Source organism: Hippopotamus amphibius, chromosome 1, assembly GCF_030028045.1.
Source record: "Hippopotamus amphibius kiboko isolate mHipAmp2 chromosome 1, mHipAmp2.hap2, whole genome shotgun sequence".
Classification (NCBI taxonomy): Eukaryota; Metazoa; Chordata; class Mammalia; order Artiodactyla; family Hippopotamidae; genus Hippopotamus; species Hippopotamus amphibius.
The window spans coordinates 77351143-77365606 of NC_080186.1; the positions used below are offsets into that span (position 1 = coordinate 77351143).

The following is a 14464-nucleotide window of genomic DNA, read 5'->3' on the forward strand; positions in this document are numbered from 1 at the left end:
GGAACAAAATAGTAAATACACATGTTTTATTTGTTAAGCTGCCAGCTATATATTTTGTGTAAAAGTTTGTTAGCCTAGGAAACCTATTGAAAGGTGTATCAGGCAGTGTATATTTAAAAGCAGTGTTTTTTTCCAATACATGATTTTATGTGTTACAGATACACTTACTATTAAGCATCATGTATATTTAATATCACAACGTCTACTTCAGTGCCCTAAAAAGCCTTTGTTCATTTTCTTGTTTCCATTATTGAAGAGCTAACATTCGGTTCTCCCACAATTTTGTAAAGTGCAGCCAACCCGCAAGAGCTTACTAGTTTTAGCTAGCAGTCCTGTGGGACTATGATAATTGTTATGAAATCATTAATTCTACCTCAGCAGTTTCAACTGTCAGGTACATATAACAATAATTGCAGTTAATGAATGCTGTTCAATTGTTCAATTTATTAAGTACAAAATGAAAACCAGTATTCTTTTATACATAGCACTGAGACATAGTAATCATTTGTGTATACCATATTGACTATTCTACCACCATTTATTGGTCAGGGTATATAGCCATATTTTTTTAAAACTTCTCTTCATTAAAAAATAATGCAGGGAATTCTAACTCTCTAATTAAAGCATAATTAAAATAATTAGTACCCAAAGCAATGTTTAATAAGAATCTATGTCTATGAAAAAACAATCCAGCAGAACCAAGACTTAGTTCCCTCTTCGGATAAACAAGATTCTTTCTTGTGCCACCTTCTCTCACCCAGTTCTTACAAGAGTATGAAATAGTCCGCAAACTTCCAATTGTTTGAAATATTAGTGCTGTGTCTTTCTCAAACGTTTGGGCAGTGAAACTTGTGTACATAGATACAGCCTATTTCTTGATTTAAAAAGTATAAACTAGATTTCTTGTTTTCAGTCACTCAAAGTAAACTGCATAGACATTTGCAAGAGCAAAGAGAGAAGAATTTCTGAAAATGTAAGATGCAAAGTTATCATTTTTAGGATCCCAGAGGCATCTGCTTCCAATCAGTATGCTTTGGCCAGTCAATTGTCCAATGTGAACCATCACAATTAGCTTATATCGTGGAATCATCAAGTCCTTGACCTGGGCTTTAATAACCTAGAAATTAAAGGGACAAAAAAAAAAAAAAAAGGTCCTCAGTCACATTGAAATGTAAGAGTCTTAATTTTCTTCATAAATATAGTGGATTTAATTGTGGATCCTTTCAGTAACTGTTATAGAATGTAGGTATAATTTCCTTCAAGCACTGTCCTCACAAGATAGGACAGTTAGGGACAAAATGATAGTCCCAGCAAGAAGTGTACATTTTCTAAGGCACATGGAAAAATGCTAATCCAGAGAAAAGAGTTCAATGGATTTATTACATTCTTTGAAAATCTATGTTGAGATGGCTCCCCTTCAAAGCATGTTGGCATTAGAGTTATACCATCTTGTTCATGTCTAATTAGGGGACCATACAGCTGGAGTCTCCTGTAATATGACTAATCATAAATGCTTATTAGAGAGTTTGTAATAAAAAAGAAAGTAGAGAAAACCTGATGGAGTGCCAGCACTTTAGTTGATAAAAATAGAAATGTGTTGAAAGGCCACAGTGTTTGTATTTGATAGTATGCAAAGAAGGTGCCTTGGGGAAGAGAAAGTGATCATGAAAATACTGTATCTTCTACAATAAAATTTTTTAAATAAATGGAGCAGTTTTATACATTTTTAAAACAGAATACAGGCAAATGATGCAAATAATAATTGTATTAGACAAAGGCTTTTTACACACACACACACACGGAATGTGACCTAATAAATATTTTCATAAAATAAAAATAAGCAGTTTTACTGCTACTGCAAATTAATTGCCTTCATCAAAAAATAGGAGGTCGTGCTTTTGGCACATGTTCTCGTCACAGCTAACATTTTGGGAAATCGCACATGTACCTCAGAAATCGTTTTAGTCATCTGTCTACAGAGCTCTGGTTCATACTGTTCTTCTTGTAGGTAGTTAGTTAATACATCTTTCAGAATATGATTGACAATAATCACAGGAAAATGTTTGGTAGGACCTGAAAACACAGATAAAATTTCTTTCAAAGAAGTGATTTCAAATCATATCTGCCCACCCCATAGCTTAATCAAAAGAGTATTGAAACATGGAGACACAATCTTTGAGGTGGCCTCTATTGAAGAAAAAAAGTGATTCCAATGAGGCTTCCAGTCAAGTTCTCTGGCAGAGGACGATGGACTCATCCATTTACCAGATATCTCAAGAGTATGTTCAGTACCACACTGACACTGAGGTCTGACATTGAAAGTATCCTCCTTCCCAGTTCCCGCTGCTAATGACTTTTCTTCAGTGTCTCAGCATCTTTCTAACTGGCCCCCCAGCTCTTATGTCTCCCACCTCCAATCTCTAGGACACTACAACTGGAATTTGTAACACCCAGATCTTACCACACTGTTTCCCTCAGCAAAGTCTAGGGCTCATCTCTCACCCAACCTACAGCCTCTTCTCCCACCACCGCGGCTCTCCACACGAGTGCTGCTCCAGTCGCATAGACTTCATCTGTCTTTTAAAGAATGCTTGTGTGCATTTGCGCTTCCTTCTCCACGCTGTTCATCTGAGAAGTATCCACTCATGTTTCAAGGCCAGCTCTCAAATGTCTTCTTCTCCAGGCAGCCTTCCTCCTCTTCTCAGGCACAAATCATCCCTCTCTTCTCTGTACTCCCAATGTACTGAGTCTCCACTGCAATCGTGGCTCCTAATCCAGCTGATAATGGCTAAGGCATTCCTACCTTTCTCTCCTGAGCTAGTAAACTACATCAGATTTTATCCACCTCAGAGTCTAAGACAATGCTGAAGTCATAAGAAACATTTAAGATATGATTTCTGCATTTAAATAGAGTTAAACATTTTATAGACAGTAACCACTGTACAGATAATAGCTACTTTTATATTGAGCATTTCCACGTCAGCCACTGTGATAAATATTTTATATTTATTACCTTGTATGAGGGTGAGTCAAAAATTATCTGCACACTGGCTGTAGAATTTAATTAACTTTTAGAAAAGACAAATACATCATCTTTTGACATAATACACTTTGTCCATCTGTCAACAAGCTTTCATATTCCCTCATTAAAAAATGGTTTAGGCTGAGCTGCAAGCCACAAATGCACTGCTGTCTTCACTTCTTCATCAGAAGTGAATCTTCATCCTTGTAGGGCTACTTTCAGGGGACCAAACAGGTGAAAGTCTGATACAGCATGATCAGGAGTATAGGGAGGATGCTTTAACACCTCAAAACAAAGTTTCTATAGAGTGTTCACAGTGTGGGCAGAAGTGTTCAGACGTGCACACCCTCAGACCACAAAAATCGAATCACTGCACGCTGCTCTTCTTTCGTGCAAATCACAAATGGGGCGTCCATTTTTGCTCACACTGCAGTTACAAATGAACTGATGTAACATGTTCACACCTGCACAGCAGTGACTGGGGAGATAGTAGCCTTGAAAGGAAAGTGCTGATAATACAGTGCAGGCAACAAAAGTTTTAATATAACCGGAGTGCAGATAATTTTTGACTCACCCTCGTATGTATACTATTCCAATAAATCTCTGTGTTGAATCTTACTGGTAGCCCCATTTTACAGATGGGAAGACAGGTTTAAACATATTGAATAACTTGCCTAGAATCACACAGTGGCAGGGCTGGGATGTGCCCCCAGTCTATCTGACTCGGAGAACTTAAATTCTTAACCAGATTTAATCTACTTTCAGAGCAAAAACTTCAGCTGGATCGTATCCTACACCCCAGGAATCTTACCTGTCCTTCCCAGGAATATTAACCTCATCATCCCTCTGTCAACATGTTCATGTGCCCAGGGCCTGGTGTACAGAGGCTCGATAATTATTTGCTGAGTTGATACGGATGAAGAATTGTATCCAATTCTATTTTTAATGTCATCAGTATCTTTTGTTTATTTTTAATGACTGTATCAGTCAGGGTCTAAGGAAACATGTGGCACATTCAAGTTAGGACAATTCCAGAAAATTTAATGAAGAGGCTTCCTAGGAAGGTCTGCGTGGGATGAAGGACATCATGAAGGAAAGTGCAGTCCCCCTCGGCTGGTGAAAGTGAGGGTGTTACCCCCATGCCAACGCCAGGCTTGAGGGATCTGAGAAGGGACCTCTTACTAGATCCCAGAAGAGCCGTGTGGAGAGGGCTCCCTTGAGAGCAGCTTAAGTCCTTCTGTTGATGGATGCAAACAGCTTGAGGTGAGCCCAACCCTGCCGTTGAGAGGGTTCAACTCCTCTCTTCCTCTGACTTCCTGCTGAAGTTTCTCCTTGGCCGAGCTAAACCAGAAGGTGACAGCCCATGCTAGAGCTGAGTTAGGTCAGCCTCCTGAGGCTCAATTAATAGTATTTTTATTTTGATGCGTATACAGGAATTGTTCAATTAAATTTAAATCAGCCTGGGGAATGAATCTGGACAAGTGAAACAGAGACATCTGATACAATGAGTATGATAATTAACCCCAGTATTTAGTCAGCAGGAATCTCTGTTCCACAGGAGAGCGATAAGCAGTTATAAACCTGTGAAGGGTTGGTCCTGGTGCTTTTGCTTCGTGGGGTCAGAGATAGGGCACCAGCCCCAGTAGGCAAGCTTCCAGGTACCTACTGTGTCACCATCCTGCGGCTGTTTTAGATTTCCACTTGCATATGCGAGTGAAATGAGGCTAAATTTGAGGGTGGTTTCTCCCTTTCTATTTAAGAAATAAAAAAATGATACTACCAGCTTGGACTAAATTAAAAAGACTATGTCCTTTAGATTGGTACCTCTCTTTTTCACTCCCTCCTACCAAGCACTCATATGACATTTACCTTAACTTGACCGGTATCATTCACGTGGAACTTAATTCGGCCATGTATTATAGCGACTGTATGCATCAATCCCTTCAGAAAATAGGAAATTCCTTCAGTGCAGCTATTCGTCCGCCTAGTATGCCCCCCTGTCATTTGGGAACATCATCTCCCCAATGGAAGGAACTGGTCTTCCTCCCACTCTATGTCGTTCTTCAGGAACTACCATCATCTTCTTTGAGCCCAAGTCCAGGTCATGGTTGATGGGTCCTGGGTGGACTTGCACCAAGCCAGGCCAATTAGAATCCTTTCTTGGAATTTTTATGTTAAACTGGAACTAGGGAAGAAAAAAAAGCCAGTCTCTTTTTGGTGTCAAAAGTTATGATAGGTCACTCTCAGGAATTGCTGGTGGCTGTTTCTTATAGTGGGAAGGAAGCCAGGCCACAGTGGGAGAGGGAGCCCCCACACAGTTTATGGCTGGAAAGACAGAATTCTGGGGGCACCTGCGTCCCGGTTTCTAGCAGCTCCCGCTATCCAGCTGCACCAATGCCCTTTCTGCACTTTGCTTAGGTTTTTGTTTTTGTTTTTTATCTTATTAACCAGGTTGTATTCTGAAAAAAAATTTTAAATATAGTAGTAAACTTTTCTTTTCTCACTTCCTTGTGACCTTGGCCCTACATAGCCAGAAACATCCATTGTCTTACTCAGGCTGGGATGCTGAGATGCAAAGAAAGAGAATCAATATTCAGATTTGACTTCCAAAACAAGCTCCTGAAGCTTTCAAAGTCAACTAAGGTAAATCCTTAAGCTTTTCTCCTTTCTTTTTTTTAGAGCAATTTTTTTTCCTTAGGAGGGAAAAATGGTTTTAGAAATCAAAAAGCAAAGACCCGAAGAAGGATCAGGATGGAAAAAGAAAAAAAGAAAGAAAGAAAAACTTGTCCATAAAAACAGATTTAAGAGAGAATAGATTAAAAATTTGGTTATTTAATATAACTGTGTCTTAGCTTCCCAAATTAAGATAATAATAAGAATTACCACATACTGCTTTTTGTTGGGAGGAAATGAGACGAAGTATTTAAAATGCTCAGAACAGTGCCTGCCACACAAAAAAGCCACTCATTAGACCTCTCTTCTTATCAGTGTTCTTGCTGTTGTTGTTGCTACCTCATTCTGAGCGAAGAGATAGGGGTTGCTCTTGTGGAGGGGGCAGCCCTGTGGGCGAAGGTGCAAGAAGGGAGGTCGTGAGGCCTCCACAGGCGGGAAGGCCCCTGTGGGGTGGAGCACAGGAAGCGCTGAGAGACTGGCGGGCTCTGTCCAACAAAGCGTGTGGTGACAGGGCCTGATCCTCTCACGGGTGCTGAGCTCAAATGATGTCTCTCTCTCCATCTTCGAGTCTATTTTTCATCATGTTGGCTGCATTGTCAGGTGGGCCGTTTCAATGAGGCGGCAAAGATGGCCACTCACAGTCCTCGTGTGACGTGGTGCTCAGAGTCAGTGTTCCTAAAGAATCAGGTGCCTCTACGGTCATTGCTCCAGAAAAAGTCCTGTGGAGAACTCATTGCATACTTAAAAGGAAATTATATTGGATGTCATAGAGGGCTCCTCTTCCTAGTGATCTAAGGTGAGGTCTTGGAATCAGTCAGTTTGAGAAGCAATAACATACTGAACAGGGAAGCAATTTAGCTACAATACTGCATTGAATCCTCACAGTATCCCTACAACGTGTGGCCTATCATCCCTGCTGACAGATGAAGAAACTGAGATTCAAGGATGCTGAATACATTGCTCAAACATCATTTATTTAGGAATGGGCAAAATGAGTATTCAGATTCAAATACATTGGGCCCTATGGCCTGTATTCTTCTGTGCTCATGTTTCAGTAATTAATTACTGGGATGAGGTAAGTGGCTTTTATTATAAGAAATATATTTTCATTCTTCCATCCTCTTCTTTCTTTATACTCATGATTTATCTCAGTCTTGGCAGCTGTAATTACTCAGATAAAGGGAAGATAAACATGCTGAACATTTAAGGTGTGTTTAGAAGGTGCAAATATTATTGGGTAGAACATGAAAAATTAAACACAGTAATACTGGTGATTGATTTTTCTGTCACTCTTTCAGTCAGTATTCATTGTGTAGATACGAGAAAATTTTGCCAAAGGCCCACAGAGTACACTGCAGATGCAAAATAAACCCAGAAACAAGTAGAAGTGGAAATACATTTTTGATTATTAACAAAATAGCTAGTTAAATGCTTAAAAATGCATTGTCAGGTATAAGAGATTTTAATCATAAAAGAATAATTCACATGACTTTTTGAAAGAAAATATGAAAAATATCTTATACTAAGGCATTTCTAAAATTACTTTTCTAACTTGGATCAACACTCAGTGCTTCTAAAACTGATTAGACAATTTAGTTTATTTGAGGAAATAAGTTATGAAAATATATCCTTTTGAAGAAGAAACACAGAGCTTCATATTTCAAGTGCTTTATCTTGTGAAAATCAGATTCAAACTCTTCCAGCATGCAGAGCCCAGAGTCATAGGCACCAAATGGCGAAGATCATTTAGTCACAGGAAAATCGGACCCAAACTCAGCTTGCCTAACTGAAAAGTCAAAGAGCACACAGCTGGCTGTAGGACTTGGTCTCAGGCTTCATGTGGGGCCAAGATGGCAAAAGCTGCCATAGTCCTTATTCTTTCAAGTTTCAGGGTCTGATCTGCTTCTTCAACAACATTTTCCGAATTGACTCTCAAAGGCTTTGATGGCCTTGACCAAATACCCAAATCAGTCATTGTTACATCTCTGAAGCCAGTGTCACCTTCAGCAGGATGCTATGGACCAAAAAGTGATAATGATGGCAGTGGTCGGGCTCCCCCAAAGGAAACCGGGTAAGGTTACCGGAAGCAGTATAAACATATACTGGATGGCAGGAATATTCGTTGTCTACCATAGGCACTGTGAAAATACCAGTAGACAGGCTAATTATGGAGCCTTATAATCCATGTCGTCTTGGGGATTACTGTAGAAAACTGGCTAGAAGGCCTAATGGGATGTGCTGGGGGTCTATAATTTTCTTGAGGTTAACGGGCCACAGATGAAACCACTGTGGCCCAGGGAATCTCTCTTTGGTCACTGGTAAGTCTCTGTGGAATTTCTATACAGCAGTAATTATATATGGATCCAGATAATAGTGGGCAGGTACACATTTAGAGAAAACAAGTAGTTCTATGAGGAAATGCGGATGGGGAATGATAGTCACTGTGGACTCCACCTGGAGTATAGGGGCAGGTGCAAAGATTTCTGTTTTCAAAGACCCGAAACCTCAGTGGGAAAAGATAAACGTCTCTGTCAACAGGGGACCAGGAATCATTTGCCTTTGCCTTAAGGTTTCTTTCTTGGTTGGTTTTGTTTGATAAAACTTTAGTGCATATCTCTTTCATTTAACTCAAGTAGATATAAAAAACTCCACAAGATAACCTGGAAATATCCAAGGAACTTCTTAATTCGGTAATACACACTACACCTCAGTGCCACCCAATGAATTGCTTGGTATTTAGAATATACTGATAAAGAAAAGTAGGCAACAGATACTGGTCCCATTTTGCAGAGGAAGATATTAAAGCAATATCAAATCACCCAATTAATTAAGATCCCTTATGTTGTGCTAGCATTGAAGACAATGGCAGGTTATCAGATATTGCTTTAAGTAAATATCACTCATGAAATTAGAAGATTTAAAGAGGAGGGAGTAAAATAAATAAATAAATAAATAAATAGGAGGGAGTGATAAAATAACATACCCAGCTGATACGTGTTTTCCATCTGAACTGTGAGGCGAGAGGCATCTTCACACTGGCTAGGTTCATCCATATACGACACTGTACTCAGAGAGCTAAGAGCAAGGAGAAAACAATTTCAATAGTTATTATAACAATAATAGCAAAACACAATGCTGCTCTTAGCAAAAATGTGACAAAAGTTTTATGTTTTCTCTAAAAAACATTTCAAGCAAGTCCCAGGTGAATATCCCGGTAATATATGTAAAGTCTAAAACATTTTAGAGGTGGAAGTATTATCGGAGTAAAGCTACTTGGAGCACATCTCAACATAGTGGTCGAAGCCCAGTGCAGTGTGCCTGGGGCATGTGATGATCACGGAAGTATTCATGGGTTGTTCCATCTGGGGGCTAACAGAGTATGTTTAGTAGGCCCTTCGCATCCATGGATTCACTCAATCAGTGATTTCAGTTGGTTACATCCACGGATGTGGAATCCGTGGATGGTGGGGGCAACTATACTTTACCATTTTATATAAGGGACTTGAGCATCCACTGCTTCTGGTATCCATAGGGGCTCCTGGAACCAACGTCCGGTGGATATCAAGGGATGACTATATGTGCTTCAAAAGCTATTGTCAATTGCGTCTCTACTGTAGAGCAAAAGGCTCTCCTCAAAGTGGTTAAATCTCACAAAAGGGACTGAGGATTATACGAGGAAGCTTAAAATGTTGGGAAACAAGCTCTTTACATACTTAGGGGATTATAAGGAGTTTACTATTAAATGTACCTCACAAAATCCCTTTAGTAGAAAAAAGAAAAATGAGAAACTTGTCTACATGATGAGAGAAACCGCAACTCGCCCCAAACTATCGTGATCAATAAGCATCAATCACCCTTTTCAACATTAAGAAAGGGTTTTGGCTTGGTTACCAAGGCAATATAAGCTTATCCAGGTGCTGAACAGAAGACCTAAGTGAAGAATAACCCCTAAAGTCCTTCCAGCACTACTTAATCAGAGAAAATTCAGCTGTCACTAATGGCTGTCTCAGATCTCTACCCCAATTCTCTCCACCTGTGAAAACGGAGGTTAAGACAGATGTCATTTCAAAGGAGATGATATAACAGTGTGTGTGTTCAGAGTGACTACTTCTATAAGCAGGCTATGTTTTTGCTTTAATTAAATGAAAATGAGATATTTGTTTTTAATCTTCGGGGATTTCTTTTTCCTCTCTGCAAGGAGTTTTAAATACTTAGTTCTGAGCTGCTGGGAATTAGTGAGCTTCTTGCAAATTGCTATTTTAAGAAAATCACGGATATTAGGTTTTAAAAAATCCTTTAATACAATGCAATTTACACAATAAATTAGGGTTTACCCACCCAACCTAAGAAAGTGATGCAAGACTTTATGGCTGCTTTTCCATGATGGGTTTCTGGATTAGTGAGTTAGTCTTCATTCTTGTAACACCTGCTTGCCTCAATTTTCTGCTGCTCTTTGAAGTAGCAACCAACCTGTTTAGCCACATTGGCTGCAGGTGTTGTGGGCAGCGCCAAAGATGATAGCTTCTGCTTAGAAAACCCAATGTTGCATAAGCCCCTTGATTCTAAGATAAAGCCAGCCTGCCCCAATATGGTATATGCTACTTTTTATTTCGTAAAACATTTTCCATCAATTGTCTCATTTTACCTTTAAATTACCCCCTTTACGTAAGTAAAAGAGTCATTATTCTGCCCATTTCAGTGGTAAAGGGAACCAGACAAAGCTTAACATCATACATATAAGGAAAGACGACTTAGATTTCAAATATCCTATTTACCTCTCAGTGACAAAGTTTCACATATGATCGTATCTGACAGAATGGAAATAAGGGCAATGACTACCTGAAATAATTAATTGCTGAAATTAAAACTTACCTGCACAAACATAAGGAGATATTAATAAAAACCCTATTTCTTTTCTACTAAATACTATATTAAAAACTCCTAGAAGGAGAATAGTACAAAACTCAAATTTGCAGGAGTTAGACGTCTAAGACAAAAAAGCAAATAAGGATTTTTACAAACAGTTCTCGCTATTGCTTTGTTATTGCCATGTTACTAAAAAAATGCTATCCAGTGCAGTTTATAATATTGTCACTATGATATTGGTAAGTGTCATAAGGGCAGCTTAAAAAACCCACTGGCTGAAGGTTGATGTGCAAATAGAAAGTTTTTCGGAGTGGCTTTTTTTGAAATACTGAAGGTGATTTTTGTTCTTTTTATTTCTATAGTAATCTGTAAACAGTGTATGTTCATTGTAAAAAGTTGAAAGCATACAGGAAAGTATAAAGAACAAAGTAAAATTACACAAAAAATTACTAATCTCAGTGATTATCTAACCAGTCTTAATATTAAAAAATATTTTCAGACATGATTTTACAAAACGGAGCCACTAAAGATGCTGGGTTTTTTTTTGCACTCAGAAATATACAGCATATAACTATGTCAATAAATAGTAATCTACATCCATATTTTAAATATCAAGACAGAATTTAATATATGAATATACTGTTTAATTTAAACAGGCCATTTAGGTTGTTTTCAATATTCTACCATTCTAAAGAAAACTATAGTGACCATTGTGGCAGGGACTGTCATTTTCTTTCCAATATTGTTCTCTTTGGTAGCAGAACCCTCAGTTTGTGGGAATATTTCTCTCCAAATTGAAGACAAATGCCTGGACTTTAGTGTTATTGTGGCCACGTGGCTTGTAAGCCAAATGAGATGTAAGTGGAAGTTATGGGTGAAAATTCTGAGAGAATGAATTCAACCAGCAGGGGCCTGTTTATGACTGAAGTGTGGATATCATGGCAAGAGCTCAGCATTTCACTGCCATTGTTACTTAAATGTTTTGAAGCTGCAGTAAGAGATAATATGTCGGGTCTTGAGATGACCTTATGGATTATAGATCAGAAGCTAGAAGACTAGGTCCCCGAACTGCTCCTTCCAGACTTCTCTTATGTAAGAGAAAATATATTTCTATTTTGTTTAAGCCACTGTTTTTGTTTTTTTATAAAAATATTACTATAAGAAGCATTAGATATAACTGATACAGATTTTAACTGATAACGGAGTTTAGAAGTGGGATGCTGCAAGTCATAGAGCACAAAACTTGAAGTTAATTTTGTGGAAGAGATGGAGATTTAAGGAGTGAGATTTCAGATATTTTGCTGGAAACTTGGCTTCCCTGATCATGCATAAGAAAAATATTTGGTTAGTCTATTAATTTCTATACATTGGAAATCTGTACATGTATCAACCAAGACTATAACTTCATGGTAAGTTATAGAAAAACTTTACTTTTTTAAAAACCCTATTTATGGTATTTTTGAAACTGATAACTGATAGTTCCTATATTAGAATGAGATGGCTTGGAAAAAGGTAGAGAGAAAAGAGAAGAATAAGTTGAACAGAAAAAAATATGTTATTTATTGCATGAAAAAAGACAAACGGAAGACATAAAATATTAAAAATGCTTGTAATTACCAATGTCAGTTCAGAATACTGACTTAGAAAAACTTGTACATATTTTCTATTGAGAAACAGCTTTATTCAAGCCCTTTGAAATTTTTAAAGCTAAAAATGTGAGATGCTTCAAAGAGCAAATTTATAATTTTAATTACCAGTGCTGTACACACCACACAACAAATTTATTGAGTATATTTCACAAGTGGATGAGTTTCAGTTGTCTATGACCAGGCCTTCCCTAGTTTATAATAATAATCCTACATGATCTCATTGCGAATGGAATGCTGTAGTTGATTTTTTTAAATGTGAAAAATGTTCTTGCTGTCTATGTGTTTCATCAGCTTGTTAACATTTATGGAGGAAAAGGATTTCAATTGAGAAAATGTGTTCCAGAGAGTTGTACAGTTTTAGGAAGGAAGGTAGATTAAAAGTAAAAGCAGGAAAAAGTCTGGTGTAAACTGCTGGTGAAAACACTGAACAAATCAACTAATAATATTATTCTATAGAGAAGAGTAACAATTTGTAACCAATATAAATTTCAGTTAATACTTGGGATCACATGTACTGTTGCTTAGGACAGACTTGGAATTAGCCTGGTTGTGGAAATAGCTGCATGAAATTCGTACACAATAAAAAAGTAGCTCTCTTCCATTGTACCTGATTGACTTTGGAAATGTCCCATGCTAACCCAACAGCCTGTGTTTTGATTATGCAGAAAAGAGGCAAAAAAAAAAAAAAAATTAGCTAAGGAGTTGGAATGTTTATTTTTTCATGAAATTCAGTTTTCCTGAAAACATCTTACAAATTTGCGTGCTGACCATTCCTTGAAATACACAGAATAAATACAAGGCATGTCTTATTGTTATGATGGTTGGAGATAGAAACAATAATTTCAATCAAATCTCACCAGCCATAATACCATCTAATTATTTTAAGAATTCATTTCTAGACATTTTCACTGCCATTATTACTTAAATGTTTTGAAGCTGCAGTAAGAGATAATATTTGAACAGATAGCCATCCTTGGAGCCATTAATTTAGTAGATTAAGAAGGTCAGACTATCATCTCTTTCTTCAGTTTGTAACTGTGAAATGCCTAGAACTACCATATTTTGAATGGTATCATTTAAGCATGACCCTCTTTTTTTTTTTTAAATCTGTTATTAAGGTCATGTGCTGCCTCCTAGTGGAGATATTTCAGAGCACACAGTGAAAAAGAAGGCTTCAGGGTATAAATTTGTACATTTGTTCTTTTTGTTTTTAAATTCATTCTTTCAACAGATATTTATTGCCCACAATGTGGCAGGCAAACTGGGTGCCACTGGTAATACAAAGAAAAATGAGAGTCTCTGTGCTGGAGAAACGAGATGTAGAAAACAAAATAAAATGTGCATCGAAACTCACTTGGGAACTTTCCACCTCAAAAGGTCTATGGATATTTTTATGAATGTTATGCTTAAGATCAAAAGCATACCAACACTTCCCCCATCAGTGGAAGGTACAAGTTGTCTGTTAAGGGAATTTAGTTGTGTGGCCATTTAGTTTATAGCAAAGTTGCTGGATTTTTATATAGTTTTAAGTTATTTTATTCACATTATTGGTCCCATCTTATAAGTTAGATAGAGAAAGGTTATAATGGAAACAAAAGTCAAGATATATTTTTGAAAATGAAAGAGGAGAGAAAACGATACAATATGTATTCTTGTGGAATACATTTTTCAAGAGCAGGAATGATTCTGAAGGACAAAGAATGAAGCATGCAACCTTTGAAAATTCTAGCTCTGAAGTGATTGAAGATAATCCAGGAAAGGTGACTGACAAAGTAGAACAATTTTGAGTGGGTGAACAGAAAGTCAGAGTTAGTGTCTGAAGCCCACTGTTGGATCTCTTCATCCAAGAGAAGGTGAGATTAAGGTCAAGAGCAGCTGATAAAATTTCTGTTGCAGCCTGGATGAATGCACAGTTCAAAGTCACATTACCCTTGGCAATCATCAGAGAGGTGAGGCTGAGAGTAGGGTGCCATGGTTACCTCTACGATGCCATGGAGACCGTCAAGGAGTGTCATCTATCCCAACGGATCTTCAACACAAATGATAATGTTCTTTTTTAAGTAGGCATACAATGGAATGTTTCAGCAAGAAGGTGAAGTATACCTTGTTTTAAAAATTTGAACACATTTTTTCTGTTTGCTGTAAATTCATCTTATGTCTGCAAGATGGAAGCCCTTAGTCACCCTGGACTTAACACATACATGGACCTGTGAATCTAACCTGTTTGTGTTCAGGAATTAGTATAATACAATAA

At 37.7% G+C, this 14464-nt stretch overlaps 1 protein-coding gene across 1 annotated transcript in view; it reads right to left on the reverse strand.

The window, feature by feature from the left end:
• Positions 1-913: 913 nt before the first annotated feature.
• DYNLT5 (dynein light chain Tctex-type family member 5) overlaps positions 914-14464 on the reverse strand; it is a 29855-nt gene continuing 16304 nt past the window's right edge. The window contains exons 3-5 of the mRNA XM_057702126.1: positions 8679-8770; positions 1949-2073; positions 914-1117 (exon numbers count right to left, since the gene is read on the reverse strand). Of these exons, the coding sequence (XP_057558109.1) occupies positions 914-1117; positions 1949-2073; positions 8679-8770 (421 nt within the window). The remainder of the gene's footprint in view (positions 1118-1948; positions 2074-8678; positions 8771-14464) is intronic.